Here is a 20,732-nt window from a genome sequence, read left to right on the forward strand (position 1 = left end):
TCATCTATCCACCCATCCATCCATCGACCCATCCATCCATCCATCCACCCATCCACCCACCCATCCATCGATCCATCCATCCATCCATCCATCCATCCATCCATCCATCCATCTATCCACTCATCCATCCATCGATCCATTCATCTATCCACCCATCCATCCATCGACCCATCCATCCATCCATCCATCCATCCATCCATCCATCCATCTATCCATCCATCTACCTATCTAGCCAGCCAGCATGTGCCCTCCCCATTCATCCAGGCACTCACGCATGCATCCATTCCATCTCTCCGTTGATGGACATTAGGACTGTCATCACCTTTTTGCTGTTGTGAATCCTGCTGCTGTACACGTGAATCTCCACGTTTGCTGGACTCCCTGTTTTCCAGTGTTTCTGCTATATACCTGGGAGTGGTATTGCTGGATCATACAGAAAAACTTTTTGGGGTTTTCTGTTTGTTTGTTTTTGTTTTGCTTTGCTATTTGATTTGCTGCCAGAGGGTTCTCCACAGTGGCTACACCAGTGCCCATTCCTATGAACAAATGTACCGGGGCTCTGATTTCTCCACACCCAGACCGATTCTTGTTATTCTGTATATTTTGGTTCTAGCCATCCTGCTAGGGACGCGCTAATGTCTCTCCGTGACTAGGTTTTGCATTTTCCCGATGAGTAGGGTTTGCTGTGAACATCTGCAGCCCCTTTGCACACTCAATGCCCCTGTGAACAGCCTCGCACACGCTTTGAGCAGCACCAGCTCCAGGGCGCTCGCTCGCTTCTCGCCAGCTGCCTCATCACTCACCTGAGCTTGGCTTCTTGGTGGGTTCTGTGAAACAACAAAGAGAAAACGAATTCAATAAATCATTGACAACGTGTCCAAAAGTCACAGAAGGAACCATCAACACTCTAATACAAGGTGTAGATTCCAAGTCCCCTATTTTGTGTTTTGAACACACATCCCATTGCGTAGGTAGGGGGGAAAACGGGACACGGTTACGATCTATAGCTACCAGTCTTCCCCAGGAGCTGGGCAAAGTTACGGGGGGGGGGGGGGGGGGAGGAGGAATTTAGCCAGAGGATCAGCTCGGCTCATTAGCACGTAAGTTAGAGCCCAGCCTTTCTGGAGGCGATGGAGAGAGACTCTGCACACCTGCAGAGAGGCTAACTTAGCCAAGACCATGCACAACAGGTGGGAGCCCACCTGGTACTACGCAGGCCAGGAAAGCGGCCCCATTTCTGGTGAGCAGAGGTAGGAGAGGCGGACGCGAGCTTAGGGACCTACTTCCTGCCTCCGCAACGATGCTTATGTGCTTATCCATTCAACAAACGTTGTGTGAGCGTCCACGGGTGCAGCCTGAGCGTGGACGTGGCCCGAGACCCCGCTGGCGAGGGAGGCGCCCCAGACCCCAAAGCAACCCCGGAGCTTCTGCAGAAGCAAAGCCCCCGGGAAACACGGCCACTTACCAGGGTCATCCAGAGCGTCGGCCAAGTCAAAGTCACGTTGACCTGTGGAGGGGACAGTGGGTAAGTCGCTGGGACGTGAAGCGTCAGGGGTGCTGGCTCCTGGCTGCTCCCTCTTTGCCCCGTGTCCCCGCTCAGCCAGACAGGAGCCTTGGTGCAAAGCTCAACCCCCCGCGAGAGCTCAGCGCAGGGTCAGAGGGTCCTGCTGTCCCCCTGTTTGCTGGACGTGTGCCGTTTGCAGACACTGCTGGGTGCTGGGCATGTGCCAATGAACCCCGCAAGCCCTCCGTGCCCAGCTCTTTCAGGGGGACAGGCGCGTGAGCACCCCTCAAGGCAGGGGCGGGATGCCTCGAGGACCACAATGCATGCCACCGGCAAGGGCACGTCCTGTGCAAGCACATATGGAGGCCTTCCTGGAGGAGGAGGTGAATGACCGATGCACTGTTTTGAGAACAAAACACCCAAAGGAGAGAAAGTAACATGTTTAATGGGGCTGAACGGCAGACAAGAGCAGTCAGGCGGACGCACACGAAAACCCACAAAATCCACACACAGGGCCTTGCAGCCCTTCTGCAGAGGCGGCCCCCAAGAAGGCGGCTGTATACCTGCTGCTCCGGCTGCTGCGAAGCCCCAAGTCGACGAGGCTCAGAAACGAGGCTCAGAACCGGCTGTTTCCCCGTGTTTCACCCCAACCCCAAAGCTCCTATTTCACCGCGACCCCAAAGCTCCCCAGAGCTGAGCCCCAGGCAGTGGGTTATTACTTTTGCTTTGCAAACAGGGCCCTGCGACAAAGCCTTCCGGGGGGCGGGAGTGGGGCTCCCGGGGGCGGGGCGGGCTCCCTGGGGGGGGGGGTGGTTCTGCTGCTCTGCAATCCCAGGCCTCTGTGCTGCAGCTGCTTGCACCACCTGGTGCTTTCTTTACCCGCACTCCCTGACCTGCTCCCTCTGGAAGAGTTAACCTGGTGACCCACGAGCAAGTGCATTTTGTCTGAAACAAAACAAAACATTAAAAAAAATAATAAGAACCAGAAAATGTTTAGGATGAGCTGAGAGCGGCCCCGGCCGCCCCAAGTTTGTCTGCAGCCCATGGACACTCCTTCCCGCAGGCCTTTCCACCTTCGGCCGCATCCAGCGTCATCGAGGGAACATCAGAAGACGTTTCCATCATTTTTTCTTTTTAAACCGCTTCCTTGAGGGGCGCCTGGGGGTGGCTCAGAGGTTGAGCATCTGCCTTGGGCTCAGGGCGTGACCCCAGGGTCCCGGGATCGAGTCTCATGTGGGGCTCCCTGCGTGGAGCCTGCTTCTCCCTCTGCCTGATTCTCTGCCTCTCTCTCTGGGTGTCTCATGAATAAATAAATAAAATCTTCTTTTTAAAAAAGAAATAATAAAGCAGCTTCCTTGGGCTAGCATCTGGCCATTTGAAGCGCTCCCGAGCGCCAGCAACCACCAGCTCCATCCATTTCCAGAATGTCGTTCGGCTGCGTGCCCTCTGCCCTTCCCCTGCTGGAATCAATCCCACTGAGTGCGTCGGGGAGGGAGGGTCGCCCACGGGGCACCAGGTGCAGGTGCCAGACCAGGAGCTGGTTTCTGGGGGACTTGGGGGGCGGGGGGCGCACAGGGCCAGGCGGCCATGGGAGGGGGGTCTGCTGGCCCCCTGTGCGCTCCGCTGTGCAAGCGCCCCTCTCCAGGGGGAGGCCCTGCAGGTTGACTAATAACCATCGCCCTGCTGTGCTGGGGGTGCCTTGCCCCCGAAGCTCCAGACACCCCCCAGCCCCCCCAAAAGCACACCCGCGCCCACTAAACTGCTCCAACCAGCTCCGACCACGCCCGGCGTCCCAGATCAGCCAACGCCTCTGCATGTTATCTGCGCGGGACAGCCGGCCGTGACACCCATGCCTTCACGTGCCTGTCCCCGCGTCGCCACCCCCCACGCTCCACGCCCCCTCCTTTCTCAGCAGCACCGGGTGAAGCCCTGGGACACAGGGATGAGGGCCGGTGACCAGGCAGCCAGAGCTGCACCCTAGGTCTTGCCCTGCGGGCCGGACTCAGGTGTGCAGGGCGTTGTCCCCAGGGGCCTCCTGCATCAGCTGGCGACACAGCGTCAGGCACTTGTGTGCAGCACACTCCGGTCCTCCAGGCCCGGAGGGACCCAGCGGGCATGCCCTGTGCTCTCCCGAGGGGCTGCAGCCACCCCCCCAGCCCCGCGGCAGGGGTCACCATGCATTTCGGGTCCTAGCTGGGCCGGGAGGTGTCGCAGGCTCCCGATGTTGCTCCGGGGGCTCAGCCTGCTCACCAGGCCTTCGCTCCCGTGGCCACGATTTTCCGATTTTCCACCGTGGAGCCCAGGAGGTGGGGCCGCATGTCCCAAGATGTGTTTGTGATCGTCTCTCCGCTTAGCGAGCTCGGGGACGTTTAATCAAAGCCACATGTCTCGGATTTGTGACCCCAGGAGGAAGCAGCATCCTGTGTGCCGGGGTCGTGAGGCTGGCGATCCCGCTGACATCCCGGGGTCGGGGGGCTTACGGTGCAGTTCGTGCTGCTGGGGAGGCTGAGGTCACCATTATGCACAACAGTCCCCTGCTCCCCATTCCCCATTTTGTGTGTGTGTGTGTGTGTGTGTGTTTTTAGAAAAAGCTATTCTGGGGTCTTTGAGTAGCATTTGCAGGAACTTTGTCGTCTCCAAGTACCAGACCGGGAACACCAGCCCAGTTTGACCCCTGATCGGACCCTCCCGTCTGATCCCCACTGCACGTGTGACTCCGGGGTCTCTCAGCTTCTACACACACCCTTGAGCTGACACGACAAACGGCAACATGCAGACCGCAGGACTGTTGTTGGAATAATAAGGACACCGCGCGGACGCCATGGCTTCGCAGCAGCGCGTCCCCACCACTTGCCCGCCTGGCCGCGGCCGCCACGCACAGCACACAAGTGCACGCCCGAGCATCCCCTGCAAGCGCTGAAGGACCGCCCGCTCGGATCTAAGGGAGAGAATGGGCCCCAGGCAAGCCGTGAGCAAAAGGCCGAAAAAACACCAGCAAGCACAGCATGAGTATCACGCGACGCCGTGGACTTTAAAGAGGGTGGACCGCGTCCGCAGGGTGGCCCGTCACCCACACGGGAGTGCAGACGGGCTCTGAGAGGCTGTGATTCGAGCCCACATCCCTGTATCCGTGTCCCCCGCAGGAAATAAAAGAAATGCTTTTCCAGGCATTTATTTATTTATTCATATTTCTTCATATAAGGTTTTCTTTCTTTATTCAAGGCCCAGGCGGGTGTGGGTGCACGGCCGCCGGAACAGCTCGGCGCATGTGCATGAGTCTCTGGGGCGCTCACGAGGTTTCCGTGTGCACCGGGAGCAAGGGTTACGCAAGACGGCCGGGTTGTGAGTCAGGGCACTTCAGTGCACGAACGAGCGGGGATGCCATGAGGGACACTGCCCAGGGGCGGCCCGGCGGCTGCTCCGTGGAGCCGAGCAGGTGACCCCGCGGCTCAGGCCGCCCCTGGAGCCCCACCCCGTCCGGCGTGCCCTGCAGCTGAGCACAGCTGAGCCTCTCCGTGCAAGGCCAACCAGCTGTCCCCGTTCCCAGCGTCCCCAGGTGCCCTTTGGACGAAAGCCCGTGGGAGGGACATTCTGGTGGGATGGAGCGGAGGCGCTCACCCCACCCCAGGGCTCGGCGGAAGGGAAAGATTTTGTGCATGGAGAGCTGCGTGCACACCAGGGCTGTTCCTCAACCTCTGACCTTCTGCCTGTGTGGCTCTCAGACCCTCGCGGGAGTGTGATTCAGCCGTCATCTGCTCCCGTGCAGATTCCGGATCGGATCGACAAGTCTGGGCGAGGCCGAGGCTGCATTGCTCAGCAGCTCCCAGGGGGTGTTGCGGTTGCTGCTGGCCTGGGGACCCCACTTTGCAAGTCCACCGTCCAAATAGGAAAGACATGCTTCCTCCCTGCTCTGTCCAGTGGGCCGAACCCTCCAGGACCCACTGAAGAAGATAAGAGCCGAAGAAGAGCCTCAGGCTGCTTCTTCTCAGAAGTAGGAGGGCAGGCCGCTGTGCACCGGCCATGGGGGCCCCCCGGGCATGCAGCGTGCAAATATTCCAAGTCGATGCCACTGGGGCCACCTTGGGAGCAGCCCTGTCAGTAAGTCCAGGAAACTCCAAGGGATGGTCATGGGTCTTGAGCACACACAGCTCTGTTCACTTGCAGAAGGAAACCCACCCCCTTTTGGTGACTTGTATGCACATGGGACCCTGCTGTTTCCCCAGACACCCCTGAACACGATGCATCTGGCCTCATATCCACCCCGAGCGTGAAAAACTAGAGGCCCATTGATGTCATCTAGGGTGGGGGCTCTAGATGCTCCCCACGTGCTTCTGAAGTCCTCTGGGTAAGAGGCAGGGGCTCCCCGAATTACCGACAGAGAAGGACCCCCTGGGAAGCTAGGAAAGCACCCAAGATGGGGCCCCAGAACCAGGCACTGGGACCGGGGACTCTGCATCTGGACCCCATCCCCCAGCATTCCTGACTCCCGCCACCCAGCAAAGTTTCCCATCTACCTCCCCAGAGGATCGGCACTCTGTCCAGGTCATATTTCACGGCGATCCACCAGGATAAAAACAAAACACCATCGGAAGAAAACGTTTTGAAAACTCTTGAGAACGGTTTGCCCCAGGGTCGCCCGGGAAAGCCGTCTGCACGCTCACGGCACGAGAGGACAACGCTTTGCACGCAATGCACCCTGTTCTCTCTCTCTTTTTTAAAGATTTATTATTAATTAATTAATTAATTTATTTATTTATTTATGAGAGACACAGAGAGAGGGAGAGGCAGAGACACAGGAGGAGGGAGAAGCAGGCTCCATGCCCGGAGCCCGACGTGGACTCGATCCCGGGACTCCAGGATCACACCCTCGGCCAAAGGCAGGTGATCAACCGCTGAACCACCCAGGGATCCCCTGTCCCCCTCTGTTCTCAAGAACGTGGCCGTTTCTACAGCAGCTGCGCTCACCACTGAGGCGCCCCCTTCAAGGGCGCAGCTCAAGGTCACAGGGAAAGTAGGGACGCAACATGATTAAACAGCCCTGGATCCACCCCAGTCCTGCAACAGAAACAAACAGCGATATTTCTGCGAACACAGCTGCAGGAGCCCGGGTGCTGAGAATGGGCAGAAAGACCATGGAACCCTCTGGAAATCCAGCAGCGTGGGTGTCTCGGGCAGTAGAAGTGGATATATGAAAACATTCTGGATGGTTCATATTTTGTGTGGACGTGGCCGGGCAATGGTGCCTGGATGTTTGGTCAAACACTAGTGTAGATGTCACCGCGCAGGTGTTATCATCTGTGGTCACGTGCCAGGAAATCACATCCCCCTCCGTAATGTGGGTGGGCCTTCTCTCATCTGTTGAAGGCCTTAAATGGAGTGAGGTTTCCCGGAGAAGGGACTCAGACTCAACACGGCAGGGTTGCATCCTAGCTGAGCTTGTAGCTGCCCTGGAGGTTTCGGACCTGCCAACTACACAGTCCTGTGGGACAGTTCCTTAAAATATATCTGATTCTGTAGATTGATGATGATGATAATGATGAGAGAGAGAGAGAGAGAGAGAGAGATGAGTAGTTGGTTGTATGGATGTATGGATGAGTGAGAGAATGCATAGATGCATGATGGATGACTAGATGAATGGATGGATGGATGGGAGGATAGATGGGTGGGTGAATGGATAAATGATGGATGGATGGGTGGTGCATGGATAGATATGATAGGTGAGTGGATGGATGGATGGATGGATGGATGGATGGAAAAACGGGTGGATGGGTGAGTGCATGGATAGATATGATGGATGGATAAATGGATGGATGGATGGATAAATGGATAAATGGATGGATGGATGGATGGATGGATGGATGGATGGATGAAAAAATGATGGATGGGGATCCCTGGGTGGCGCAGCGGTTTGGCGCCTGCCTTTGGCTCAGGGCGCGATCCTGGAGACCCGGGATCGAATCCCACGTCGGGCTCCCTGCATGGAGCCTGCTTCTCCCTCTGCCTGTGTCTCTGCCTCTCTCTCTCTCTCTCTGTGTGACTGTCATGAATAAATAAATAAAATCTTTAAAAAAAAAAAAAGAAAAAAGAAAAGATGATGGATGGATGGGTGAGTGCATGGATAGATATGATAGGTGAGTGGATGGATGGATGGATGGATGGATGGATGGATGGATGGATGATGGATAGGTGAATGGATGGATGGATGGATGGATGGATGGGTGGATGGATGGATGGATGGGTGGATGGATGATGGATAGGTGAATGGATGGATGGATACATAGATGATAGATGGATAGATGGATGGATAGACGGATGGATGGGAGGATAGATGGGTGGGTGGATAGATAAATGATGGATGGATGGGTGGTGCATGGATAGATATGATGGATGGATAAATGGATGGATGGATGGATGGATAGATAGATATGATAGATGCATGGATGGATGGATAGATGGCTGGGCAGATAGATGAATGGATGGATGGATGGATGGATGGATGGATGGGAGGATAGATGGGTGGGTGGATGGATAAATGATGGATGGATGGTGGTGCATGGATAGATATCACAGATGAGTAGATGGATGGATAGATGGGTGGACAGATAGATGGTAGATTGACAGACAGACAGATGTATGTACGTAGAGGTGGACAGATATTAGATAGGCAATATTTAGGTAGGTAGGTAGGTCAGACAGACACACAGAGGCAGACAGCTAACATCAGATTTCCCAGCCTGAGGACTAGCAACATTTGGGGCTGGATCACTCTGTGATGTGTGCAGCAGACACCGGGCGGCACCCATTGAGGACACCAGCCCCCCTACTCACAGTTGTGACAACCACACATGACTCCAGATACTGCCAAGGGTCCCCTGGCAGCAAAGCCACCCCTAGTTGACAATGGCGGTCTGTCACATGTCTCCGGAGGGGATGTCACTTCCGGCCTGGCCGTGCAGGCTGATGATGCATCACTGAACGGGAAACCCCAAAACAGCCGCCTCCTGGTGCCACATATCCATGAGTCTCCACCCAGGGGTCAACCAGATGGCCCAGTGCTCAGTCATCATCCCTTCCAGGGAGCCCTGACGCCGCGCGGCGTGACTCTGGGTGCTTCTGAACCTGCAGATGCCGAGTCCCACCCACATGCCCAATGAGCATCTCAAGGGGCAGGGCCTGCGTGGTGCCTTTAATCCAGCTCCTCCCAGATGACTCTGCAGCAAGGATTGGGAAGCACCGCCCTACATAGCTGGGCAGATCCAGCCCTGCCGATGGGCCTGGTGACAAAACAGGCTCCAGTGACCCAACTGGCTTTGGCCTTCACACTCCTACATTGGCTACATCCAACGTAGTCGGAGGTGTGAGGAAAGAGGCAAAAACCAAGAGACACTCTTGGTTGTCTTTAGAGTGTGGCCTGTCCTGGTGGCCTTAGGCAGGTGTCCCATCCTCCACATATCACCATCTCAGAAGCAAAACCAAACGCCCTGCACAGCTCCATGCAGCAGGCGACACGAATAAATGCCACAATCCGTGGAAAATAGGAGAAAAAGGTGCACGGGAACACGGGAACGTGGGTCACGGAAAACAACAGCATGTCTATAAGGTAACGTCGCTCTGGCGGAACGATGGAGAGATATCTTAGATACGTGGAAATATTTCCTTTTTTTCCTGACAGACCGAACCCACAAGCTGGCCTCGGCAAGTTTCTCTTCCGCTTCGGCTTCCTCATTGGGACCGCAGGCAGAGGACGGAACCCTGCCGGGCCTCAGTTTACACATCTGTAAGGCGGCGGCACACGTGGCAGCGACATGGGGCTGCGTGGCGAGCAGCGGCGTGCGTGGTGTGCTGGATGTGTCAGCGTCGCGCCACGCTCAAGGGCTCTCTGCTAACCGATCCCGCAGGTGCCCGAGGACCCGCGTGGCCCCTGAGGGCGTTTCCCTCCCTTCTCCCTGCACCGTGCAGGTGCACTTGTCCCAAGCGGGGACCTTCCACCTCCCGTTGACCCCACGAGGTCACGACAATAGACTCCGGGATGCGCTTTCCGCGGGAGGCGCTGGGTTTGCAGCTGCGCTAAACGCGAGCTGTCCCGTGTGACCCCTGCGCCCGCACACCTGGCCTGGCATCACCCCGCCTACGGAGGCTCCCACGTGCCCTTCGGCACGTGCACACGCAGGTGAGACTCCCAGGTGACCCTGCCCGCAGCGGTGGCGTCTCGCTGCGCCTCCCGCGACAGCACATCGGGGACAGAGACAACCAACGCCTCGTCCCTGAACGTGTGTCGGTCGAGATAAACGGGAGGCGCCCCGGCTAACCGACACCCCCCACACACCCCGTGCCACCTGCCGCCCGCGCTTCCATGCGTGCAATGGGGTCTTCAAATGCCCGGAGTGGAGAGGGGGTCTCGATCCCGCACCCATGGGTGCGTTCCGGTTCCTACACACCCCGGCCTCGCCCCCGACACACCGAAGCCCCGCATCCGGAGGCAGCCCGTGTGCCCCTCCCCGCCCTCGCCGCCGCCCTGGGTGTAAACAACTCACATGTTTCCATTTGTGGCCAGGGGCGGGCCGTTCACCCGAAAGCTGCACAATCGGGCAGAGGCTCTCCCCTCTGCCCCGACCCCGAAGCCCAACCAGCCCCGGAGGCGCCGCCCGCACACCAGCCAGCTGTGCTCCCGCTCTGTGTCTCTCAGCCGGGCGGTGACAGCTAATACCACCCCTCAGGGGAATTGAAAACACCCATCGCCCCCTCCCCGCGGAGATCAAGCCCCCAGAAAGACAGGCCGGGTTTGCAAAGCAGAACAAAACAGCAGAGCCGGGGGCTTGCCTCCAGGCGCTGCCGGCCTGCACTGGGCGGGTCCAGGTCCGTCCCCCGGGGCCGGCAGGACTCCTGTCCCCTGTGCCTTCCCAGAAGCCACATGCCCGTCCCTGCCATTCCCGTCTGGCAACGCACAGTCGTGTATTCGGGGGAAGCTGCGCTGGAAGGAGTTTTGCAAAGCGGCCAGAGCGCCAGCCCAGCACCCACGGGGCTCCCCCTGGGGCCTGAGCGTCTCTCACCTTGTGTGCGCATCAGAAAGCCCAGCATCGTGATGCACAGGAGGCCCCACCGGCTCCCCATGGTTGGCGGCGGCAGGAAGGAGCCTGGGTAGAGGCCGCAGCCCAGAGGCTGGTGAGATCCGGCCTCCCGGACCCCACCCTCGATGTGTTGACTTCCTGTCTCCCGGCTTGGAAGGAAGGGAGGAGATGTTTCAAGCGGAAAGTATGAACCAAGCTGCAGTCCCTTTGCCAGAGGCTCGTGAGCCCCGAGCTCAGATGCCAAACCCCACGCCCTGGAGCCCGAGAGGCAAGTGCTTGCACGCGCAGGCCGACCCGGAGCGGCGCCCGACGGCCAGGCCTCGGCCCGGCAGGGAAACTGGCATCGTCACCTGGTGCCAGTGGGCCTCCCTCCGCTTCGGGAAGCGGGCGCACCTGCTTGGCAGCTCTGCTCCCTGCAGGCGTGGGAGGCGCCACAAGATCAAAGGTGCCAACCCTGAGCCCGGGAAGGACACTCCCTACCTCTGGACTTCCAGATGCCCGGCTTTCTGCCTCCCGCCTCCAGAGCGTGGGACTTGACACAAGTTCCCACGTTCACTCAACAAACGTGGTCTGGGTCTGAGCCAGGCCCACGCTGGGGGCCCCCGGGAATGCGGTGATGGAGAGTGATTCCTTGTTCACCAAGAGGAGGGGACGTGGAAACTTAAACCAGATGGTGGCAGTGTGACATTATGTAACATACAGATGAGGCCTTGGGCGGGCCCCCGCAGGCTCCGAACTCAGCTGGGCGTTGCAAGGGCTTCTGGAGAGGCTGGTAGCCTCCAAATGATTTTGAAAGCGGAGTAGGAAGGACACAAAACGGGGAGGGACACAGTGTGGGCTTAAGGCCGCTCAGGAGGAAGCAGGAAACCCAGGGCCACTGTGGGGGGGGGGGGGCAGCTGTAGGGGCGCTGTGCACGTCAACTGTTACAGACTGAAGGTTTGGGGCGGGTGCAAATTCATAGATTGCAGCCTTGTCTTTCCACCAGGTGGTGATGCAGGTGGGCCCTGTGGGAGTGATTACATTGACATCAGGTCATGAGGGTGGGGTCCCCATGATGGGATTCCAGTCTTTATAAGAAGACAAAGACGCAGAAGAGCTCTATGACGTGAGGACACGAGGAGAACACGGTGTCTACACCCCAAGGAGAGGCCTCAGGGTGAACCAGTCTTGGTCCTAGTGAGATCCCACACTCCCAGCCTCACCCTGCCTGGATCTCAGGTCATGAGGGTGGGGTCCCCACGATGGGATTTGAGTCTTTATAAGAAGACGAAGACGCAGTAGAGCTCTATCATGTGAGGACACGAGGAGAACACGGAGTCTACACCCCAAGGAGAGGCCTCCTGGTGAACCAGTCTTGGTCCTAGCGAGGTCCCACACTCCCAGCCTCACCCTGCCTGGATCTCAGGTCATGAGGGTGGGGTCCCCACGATGGGATTCAAGTCTTTATAAGAAGACGAAGACTCAGTAGAGCTCTATCATGTGAGGACATGAGGAGAACACGGTGTCTACACCCCAAGGAGAGGTCTCAGGGTGAACCAGTCTTGGTCCTAGTGAGGTCCCACACTCCCAGCCTCACCCTGCCTGAATCTCAGGTCATGAGGGTGGGGTCCCCACGATGGGATTTGAGTCTTTATAAGAAGACGAAGACTCAGTAGAGCTCTATCATGTGAGGACACGAGGAGAACACGGTGTCTACACCCCAAGGAGAGGCCTCAGGAGGAACTAGTCTTGGTCCTAGTGAGGTCCCACACTCCCAGCCTCACCCTGCCTGGATCTCAGGTCATGAGGGTGGGGTCCCCACGATGGGATTCAAGTCTTTATAAGAAGACGAAGACTCAGTAGAGCTCTATCATGTGAGGACATGAGGAGAACACGGTGTCTACACCCCAAGGAGAGGCCTCAGGAGGAACTAGTCTTGGTCCTAGTGAGGTCCCACACTCCCAGCCTCACCCTGCCTGGATCTCAGGTCATGAGGGTGGGGTCCCCACGATGGGATTCGAGTCTTTATAAGAAGACGAAGACTCAGTAGAGCTCTATCACGTGAGGACACGAGGAGAACACGGAGTCTACACCCCAAGGAGAGGCCTCCTGGTGAACCAGTCTTGGTCCTAGCGAGGTCCCACACTCCCAGCCTCACCCTGCCTGGATCTCAGGTCATGAGGGTGGGGTCCCCACGATGGGATTCAAGTCTTTATAAGAAGACGAAGACTCAGTAGAGCTCTATCATGTGAGGACATGAGGAGAACACGGTGTCTACACCCCAAGGAGAGGCCTCAGGAGGAACTAGTCTTGGTCCTAGTGAGGTCCCACACTCCCAGCCTCACCCTGCCTGGATCTCAGGTCATGAGGGTGGGGTCCCCACGATGGGATTTGAGTCTTTATAAGAAGACGAAGACGCAGTAGAGCTCTATCACGTGAGGACACGAGGAGAACACGGAGTCTACACCCCAAGGAGAGGCCTCCTGGTGAACCAGTCTTGGTCCTAGCGAGGTCCCACACTCCCAGCCTCAGCCCTACCTAGGTGTCACACTCCCAGCCTCTTTCCCACCTGGATCTCAGGCACCCAGCCTCCAGGATAGTGAGAGCTAAGCCTGTATTGTGTAAGCCGTCCCGTCCTTGGCATGTTGTCATACCAGCCCCAACACACGGACGTGCCAACTAGGACAAATGCTCTCCAGGTGAGGACTAATCATTATTTGCCTCGTTCCTCAGTGACACAGAGCGTGACTCAGCTCCTGTCCACGTGACAGCACCTGATAGATCACTCGCGATACCCTGTACATCCCGGACGTAATATACTTTCCCTGCCAAAGCCTGACTTGTCCGAGTGGGGATGGCAGGATGGCATTTGGATGCCAACGGTGCTGCGCAGTCGACACTGGGACCCATTTGCCGCTTCGTGGGCCACCACAGCAGAGAATGCATCTGCCCTGATATTTATGAGCTTTGTCCGACTCGGCATTTACGGCTACTCCGTATTCCTAATCAAAATACGCCATAGCCAATGTCTCCAGCCGCCCGAGGTCCATTGTCTTTTGTGTCTCGTTTTGTCCTGGAGCAAAGGAAGCTAATGACCGCGTGGAACGGAAGGTCAGGACCTCTTGAAAATGATTTTATGGCTGTTCAATCCCCCCTCCCCGAAACAAAAATCAGGACCATGGACTGAATTGGGCCTTCAAGAGCGAGGGCAAATTCCACGGAGGGAAAGGGAAGGGAGAAGGTTCTGGGTGAGCAAAGCGGAGGGGGTGCAGCTCTGTGCTCTCGTGTCTGGGCTTTGATAATAAGGTCTGTGTGGGGTCCCCGGAGGGTTAAGCCGATGACCGGCCGGGTCTTGACTTTGCTGGCCCTGAATGCTGTATAAAGATTGTGGGTCTTCTGCAGGCAGGGCGGACAACACCCCACTCATAACCAGGGCATGATGGAGACGCGGTCCTCACGTGAAGGGAAGCCCACTAGTCGCCAGGAGATGAGTTACAGATGGGGCTAAATTTTTTTTTAAGATTTTATTTATTTATTCATGATAGATATACACAGAGAGAGAGGCAGAGACACAGGCAGAGGGAGAAGCGGGTTCCCTGCAGGGATCCCGATGTGGGACTCGACCCCGGGACCCTGAGATCATGCCCTGAGCCAAAGGCAGATGCTCAACCGCTGAGCCACCCGGGTGCCTCCACGTGAGGCTAAATTTAACGGAAGGATATCACAAAGGCTGTTGCTGCCACGCTGGGGGAGGCGACGTGGGCAGAAGTCGGGGGGGGGGCGGTTCAAGCATCGTTTAGAGAGAGAACCAGCGGAAACACGGTGGTCACATTCCATCACAAGGGGACCTTCAAAATACTCTTCTACGGATCTGGAGAAATTTCAGTCACTAGCGTACGGCAGAGCGAGGATTCACACCCAGGCAGCCTGGGGGAGCATGGGTGGCTCAGATCGTGATCTCAGGGTCGCGGGATCGAGCTCTGCGCTGGGCTCCGTGCTCAGCAGGAAGTCCGCTTGAGATTCTCTTCCTCTCTCTGCCTCATCCTCTGCTCTTTCTCTGTCTGAAATAAATAAATCTTTAAAAAATGTAAATGTAGGGAGCCTGAGTCCAAGACGTGTGCATCCTTAACCCGTCCCGCTGGTGGCTAGCCCCAAGCATGTGCTCAAACATCGCCCGTGAAGGTAAACTGAGGGGAAAATTGGATGAAGGCGGCTGGTGAAGGGAATGGAAGTGACTGTGGAGTGGGTCGAGTTGGCCCCAGAATGAGAGGACGAAGTCAAGCGTGATCGGCAGCGCTTGGCTTCAGGAGTGAACTGTTCTCCCCCAGTGGCTTGACTTTCCGGTGAATAACGGACGCATCTGTTTCCCGGTTTCCTGAGTATTTTTCACATCTGGACGACTGAAGTCTCTCACCCGGCAACTATTTAGCAATGACCTGCTTGATGAGAAGCATGGTGAGGTGACATGTGCCACTGAGCTAACTCACGTGGCGCCTTCAGGAGATACTCAAGTAGGCGTTTTGGGATGGCTTGTGTCTCTCTTCAGAGGGATACGTTATAGTCCTAACTGCCAGGAGCTCAAAATGGGACCTTATTTGGAAACAGGGTTATTGCAAGTGTAAGTAGTTGACATGGTCCACGTGGGCCCAGAGACGGAAGACGAGACATATCAAGTCTCTGGAACCTGAGAACTTCACCTTGTTTGGAAATAGGGTCTTTACACATGGGATTAAGTGAAGGGTCTGAGATGATCGCATCCTGGATGAGGTGGCCCTACATCCGACGACAGGGGTCCTTCGAAGAGACAGAAGAGGAGACGCAGGCGCAAAGGAGGAGCCGTGTGAGGATGGAGGTGGAGACGGGAGGGACGCGGCCACCAGCCCGGGGACGCCTGGGGCCCCAGACGCTGGAAGAGGCAGGAGGGACCCCCCCGCCCCGGAGCCTCCGGAAGGAGCGTGTCCCTGCCTGGCCTGGATCTCACCAACCCCATGTGGGTCTCAGATGTCTGGTCTCCACACCGGGGAGAGGATACATTCCTGTGGTTGAACCCACCTGACTCGTCATTCTTTGTCACAGCAGCAACAGGACATTCCTACAACTTGCATTTTTTGAAACAAAAGGGGGGTGGGTAGTAGGCATCAACATTTTTCTTGTAGCACAGAAATCCACCCTTGAACCCCGACGTGCTAGCCGTTGGTGGACCCCACCACTGCCACGATATCAATGCCACATCCTGTTAATCAGCGCAATCATTCCATGCATCTCGTTTGTGTTGCTCTGTGTGACTTTTTTTTCCCTGCGCCTCTTTTGTTGGGTTTTTGGTGTTTTTTTTTTTTTTTTTTTCCCTTTCATCAAAGAAGATTTGGACTCGGACAAAATGTAATAGTCCTGAAAAAGGGTTGGAGCCGAACGGAATGCGTCTCCCAAGCCCACATCAGCCCTCCCTGACACGGTGACCTGCGCGAAAAAAGCAGGCGATTCACCGCAAAAGCATTGTCAGGACACAGAGCCCGGCTTTTCCGGCGGCCGCTCCGAGGTGGAGAAGGCGTCCAAGAGGACGGCAGGGCTGCCACGCCAGACGACTGTGGCAGCCTGCGGCCGGCATCACCGCCCAGAAGCACTCAGGTGCCGGGAACGCGGTCCGAGATGTCACTTGCAGTGAATTAACCGCTCTGCCCCCCCCCCCGCCCCCACCGCCCGCCGTCCAGGACCTGCGGTGCCATCCAGGACGGGAACCCAGGCCCAGAGCTTTCAAGCTCCATCCGACTCTGCAAAAATTTGCCCTTTCGTTCCTCTTTCCCCACAAAAGGCAAACAACAACAACAAAAAAAAAAAAAAAAAAGGGAAAAAAAACCCAATAAACACATCAGTGAAGTCGGAGGCACTCCAAGGAAGCACCAAGTTCTTCCCAGCTTCTGTTTGGAATCCATCTGGAGAAGAAATACAACAGGGTGGCAAATCCAGTGATTTATTTCCCCCCTATTTTCTCAGTTTATTACGTGTTCTCCCGCAGGCTCTGTGATTAAGCCGCCGTTGCACAGACACCCGTTGACCGACCCTTGCTGGCTGCCTACCTCCACGTGGCGCAGAAGAATACAAAGTCACCGTTTCCGGGAGGCTTCGAACCTGCCTGATAAGTGGAGTTAGTGCACAAGTGCATTTTATTTATTATAAAATAAAATAATAAAATAAAATAAAATAAAATAAAATAAAGTAAAATAAAATATAAAATAAAATAAAATAAATAAAAATAAAATAAAATAAATAAAAATAAAATAAAATAAAGTAAAATAAAATAAAATATAAAATAAAATAAAATAAAGTAAAATAAAATAAAATAAAATAAAAAATAAAATAAAATAAATAAAAATAAAATAAAATAAAATAAAATAAAATATAAAATAAAATAAAGTAAAATAAAATAAAAAATAAAATAAAATAAATAAAAATAAAATAAAATAAAATATAAAATAAAATAAAATAAAGTAAAATAAAATAAAATAATAAAATAATAAAATAAAAACTAAATCTTGGTTGTGAAAGCTGTGTCTAAACCATCTTATCCCTCCCCCCCAAAAAAAAACTAGATTTAGGTAAAACAGACATAAAAGGGGAAACGAATCCTGATGTTTTTTTGCAAGTTTTGTTTCTTTGCACTTAGAATATGTGTGCATGTTTCTTGAGCTCCTGGTGCTCTGGTCTGCTTCTGCGCAGAGCATCATTGTAGAGCGACTTTACCGATGCAGGTAAGGTGTGGGTGCACACAGCAGTGTGCACGCTTGTGTGTGTGACGCTTTTTATGTATTTTTTAAAAGACTTTAATCTATTTATTCATGAGAGACACACAGAAAGAGGCAGAGACACGGGCAGAGGGAGAAGCAGGCTCCCTGCAGGGAGCCTGACGTGGGACTCGATCCCGGGACCCCGGGACCCCGGGATCATGCCCTAAGCGAAAGGCAGACGCTCCACCACTGAGTCCCCCAAGCTGCCCCAATACTGCATGATTCAGAAGGCCATGGGCACATAGACACAGAGGTGGGACAAGCCAAGGGACGCTCAGGACCGCCAACAGCCCCCAGAAGCTGGGACACAGACATGGAGCAGACAGTCCCCTGGAGCCCCAAAGAGGAATCAGTGCCGTCCACACCTTCGTCTCAGACTTTGGTGTCTGGATCTGAGCAAGAACACGGTTCTGTGGTGGAAGCTTCCCCATCTGTGGTCCTCAGTCACGGCCACCTCAGGAAACCAGAACACGACGGTTTCGTATGTGGTGACAAAAATATCTTGGAACCAGACAGATGCAGTCGGAGGCACAATGTTGGGAACGTGCTACATACAGGGCAGGCATGAGGGTTTTGTTTATGCTCTTGGCCCTTGGCGCCAGATGATGACCTAGAATGACCCCATCCCAGCATGATGAGGGTGGGGAGCTTGGACGTGGATGAAGGGATGTGGACAGCTTCCCTCAACCCCATACAGATGGATATAAGGACAAAAATTTGCAGAATATAAAATGCCTGTTTCAATCACCCCAGGCTAACGATAAAAATGCAAAGAGCTGCAGGTGTCGTGGGAAGTGGACGCAGCCAGCAGGGTGCAGGGAGGTGAGGAGCCCAGGGCCGCGTAGGGGGCCCACGACCTCCAGAGTGGGACCTCTGACGACGTGCCTCCTAGCAAGTGTTGTCTCTCTGGAAAATAGAAGTAGGAATGATCCGTGTCTACACGTGAGCTCAGAGGCTGGAATATTTACAATATTCAATAAGAAATGATGGAAAAGCATGGAGATTAGTGTTGGAATCAAGGTACGTCTGCGTGGAAGGCGGATGAACCCGACGAAAGCCAGCGACATGGATCAGAAATTAAAAGCGCAGAAATGGGGAAGCGTATCCTCCAACCCTCATTTGAGAACCGAAACTGGAGACACAACAATAGTACAAAGTCATAAGGATGTAGTGAATGTTGAACAATTAGAAGGAAATTCTTTGTTCAAATCAATGCAGTGGCATTTGAAATCTCAGGAAACATGGATGATTTTTCCAATGAAGAAGTGGAAATAAAATTTAAAAAAAATTTTTTTTTAATTTTTCTAAGACAGAAGCCAATTACCCCCCCTACACACACACACACCCTCTTGCCTAACAAAGCTGCCCTCAGACAATAAACATACAGACGCTCCGACAAATGTATAATGTCAGGGATTCCTTGGTGGCAACAACCTGCACACAGCTCACATCGCCTGGCTAAATACATCATGACCCAGGTTGAAACCCTCTAACCGTAAAAAAATAAAATAAAAATAAAATAAAAAAATAGAAAGAAACCAAACCCTCTAACCATGTTACTGTGTCCCATTAGCCCTTACATACATTTTCTAATCCTGATTTCAAAACCGTGACACTATGCCTTCTTCATATAGAAGCCTGAAAATGATTAAACAAAGCCATTTTTGTCAAGATACCTAATGACCAAATGAGCCACCTAATTCCAATTTGATTTCTCAGAAGATGCTTTCTTTTCATGTCAATGTGAACTCAAAGCGGTTCTACAAAGATGGGCATCCACCCTCCATTAAAAAAAAAAAATCAGTGCCATTGATGTATCGCTTAAATGTAGATTTATTTACAAAGGAGTCATGATTTCATATACCTTAAAAAAAAATACCCATGGTCTCTGTATTCTCGTCTTTAAGGAGACATTTACGCTGATGGTATGACTGCAATGCTTACAAAAATGTCAATGTTGTTCACAGAGTTACAGAGTTTATGCATTTTTAAATTACAAAGCAAGTTTGCATGTGGAATCTGACCTTAAAGGCTCATTTGAGAAGAACGTGGATACTTCTGTGCTGTGTTTGTCACCTAGGTTTCGTGCTAGCTAAGCAACAGGGCCCAAACGTATTAGATAATCCAGCCCTCAGCCCTTGACAACTGGTCGACCCCAACTCTTGAGAGGTTTGTGTTATGTCCTCCAGAATCCAGTGTCCTGTCCAACTCCGTACACACTTGAGCCACAGGGGGGTAGCTATTTGCAGAATGAATTAATGAATGGATATGATACACACTCAGGGGTCTCAACCATTTTTTTTTTATTTTACCACTTCACAGACTCAAAGGTTACCATCGATGAAAAACAGGAAAAAGAAGTTAAATGCAAAAAGAGCCAGAGACCATGCTCCCCATTGGATCTTGAGAATGAAGCTTGAAACCTCGTGGGCAATGGAGGGAAGTAGGAGCTAATGGAGGGATAGTGTCCGGGGAGGGATGGAGTCCTTAACACAAGGGACGAAGGCTCAGGGGCCCACCGCCCAGACTGCCAGCAGTGTTTCTGAGCTTCCAAGTGACAAAGACCCATGATGGATGACTGATACTTCCACCCCAGCCCTTCCCCTAAATCTGGTGATATGTGATGGCACACCATCCAGGTGTGATGCCAGCATACCCCTCGATGGGGACTGATGTGTGTGAACCTGGCTTGGACAACATGCTGCACCTCTGAACATCACTACTGATGATGAGATGTGCATCCTCACGAGCATGCCATTCTCCGCACGACTGTCCTAACAGATTTGCATGAGCCTGCCGTGTCACTGGAAGCTGATGAAGGTGTCCTAATTCTTCTTCAGCGGAGGGAAGTGTACGCACCTAGAACATCAGGGCTTCTGCACGTCATGATGTGAACACGAAGATCTCAACGAAGCCCTTTGCAAACTGCCACATATAAGTATGCATCTCTGTCGCCTTGTGCGTGCATATGCATGTGTGTGTGTGCAGGGCCCTACATTGGGGACGTGCTTCTTGACGTAGAAGAGTCATTGTTTATTTCAAGGAGGAAGAGTTGATGCTTTCAGTTCATTTCGAGTCTTTAGGACACAAAGCAGGAGGTCCTCTGCCACAAAGCACTTTTACCGCAAAGTTAAAGCAAGCTCTCACATCAAAGCAGTTAAAACACTTTGTAAGGACGTTACAGTTGGCAAATTTCTACAAAAAAAAAAAAAAACCCACAGAACAAGAGGGCAGTACCTGAATGCAGGGTGGTATCTGATGCAGGGGAGAATCTGAATCTACAGGAGTATCTGATGAAGAGGACTATCTGAATGTAGGGGAGTATCTGGATGCAGGGCAATAACGGATACTGGGAAGTATCTGATGTAGGTGAGTAGCTGAATTGCAGAGGAGTATCT

The 20,732-nt window shown here is 53.9% G+C and overlaps 1 protein-coding gene across 4 annotated transcripts in view; it reads right to left on the reverse strand.

The window, feature by feature from the left end:
* XG (Xg glycoprotein (Xg blood group)) overlaps nt 1-10,915 on the reverse strand; it is a 27,632-nt gene extending 16,717 nt beyond the window's left edge. Inside the window, exons 1-3 of one of the 4 annotated variants that reach the window (XR_013375081.1) lie at nt 10,451-10,915; nt 1,466-1,507; nt 804-827 (exon numbers count right to left, since the gene is read on the reverse strand). Coding sequence is in view for 3 of the 4 variants with exons in the window: in XM_077889702.1 (XP_077745828.1) it covers nt 804-827; nt 1,466-1,507; nt 10,555-10,615 (127 nt within the window). In the remaining variant the exon portion in view is untranslated. The remainder of the gene's footprint in view (nt 1-803; nt 828-1,465; nt 1,508-10,450) is intronic. The other 3 variants (XM_077889702.1, XM_077889700.1, XM_077889701.1) reach the window with 3 other exon arrangements.
* Nucleotides 10,916-20,732: the final 9,817 nt, after the last annotated feature.

The sequence above is a fragment of the Canis aureus genome, chromosome X (assembly GCF_053574225.1).
Source record: "Canis aureus isolate CA01 chromosome X, VMU_Caureus_v.1.0, whole genome shotgun sequence".
NCBI classification, from domain to species: domain Eukaryota; kingdom Metazoa; phylum Chordata; class Mammalia; order Carnivora; family Canidae; genus Canis; species Canis aureus.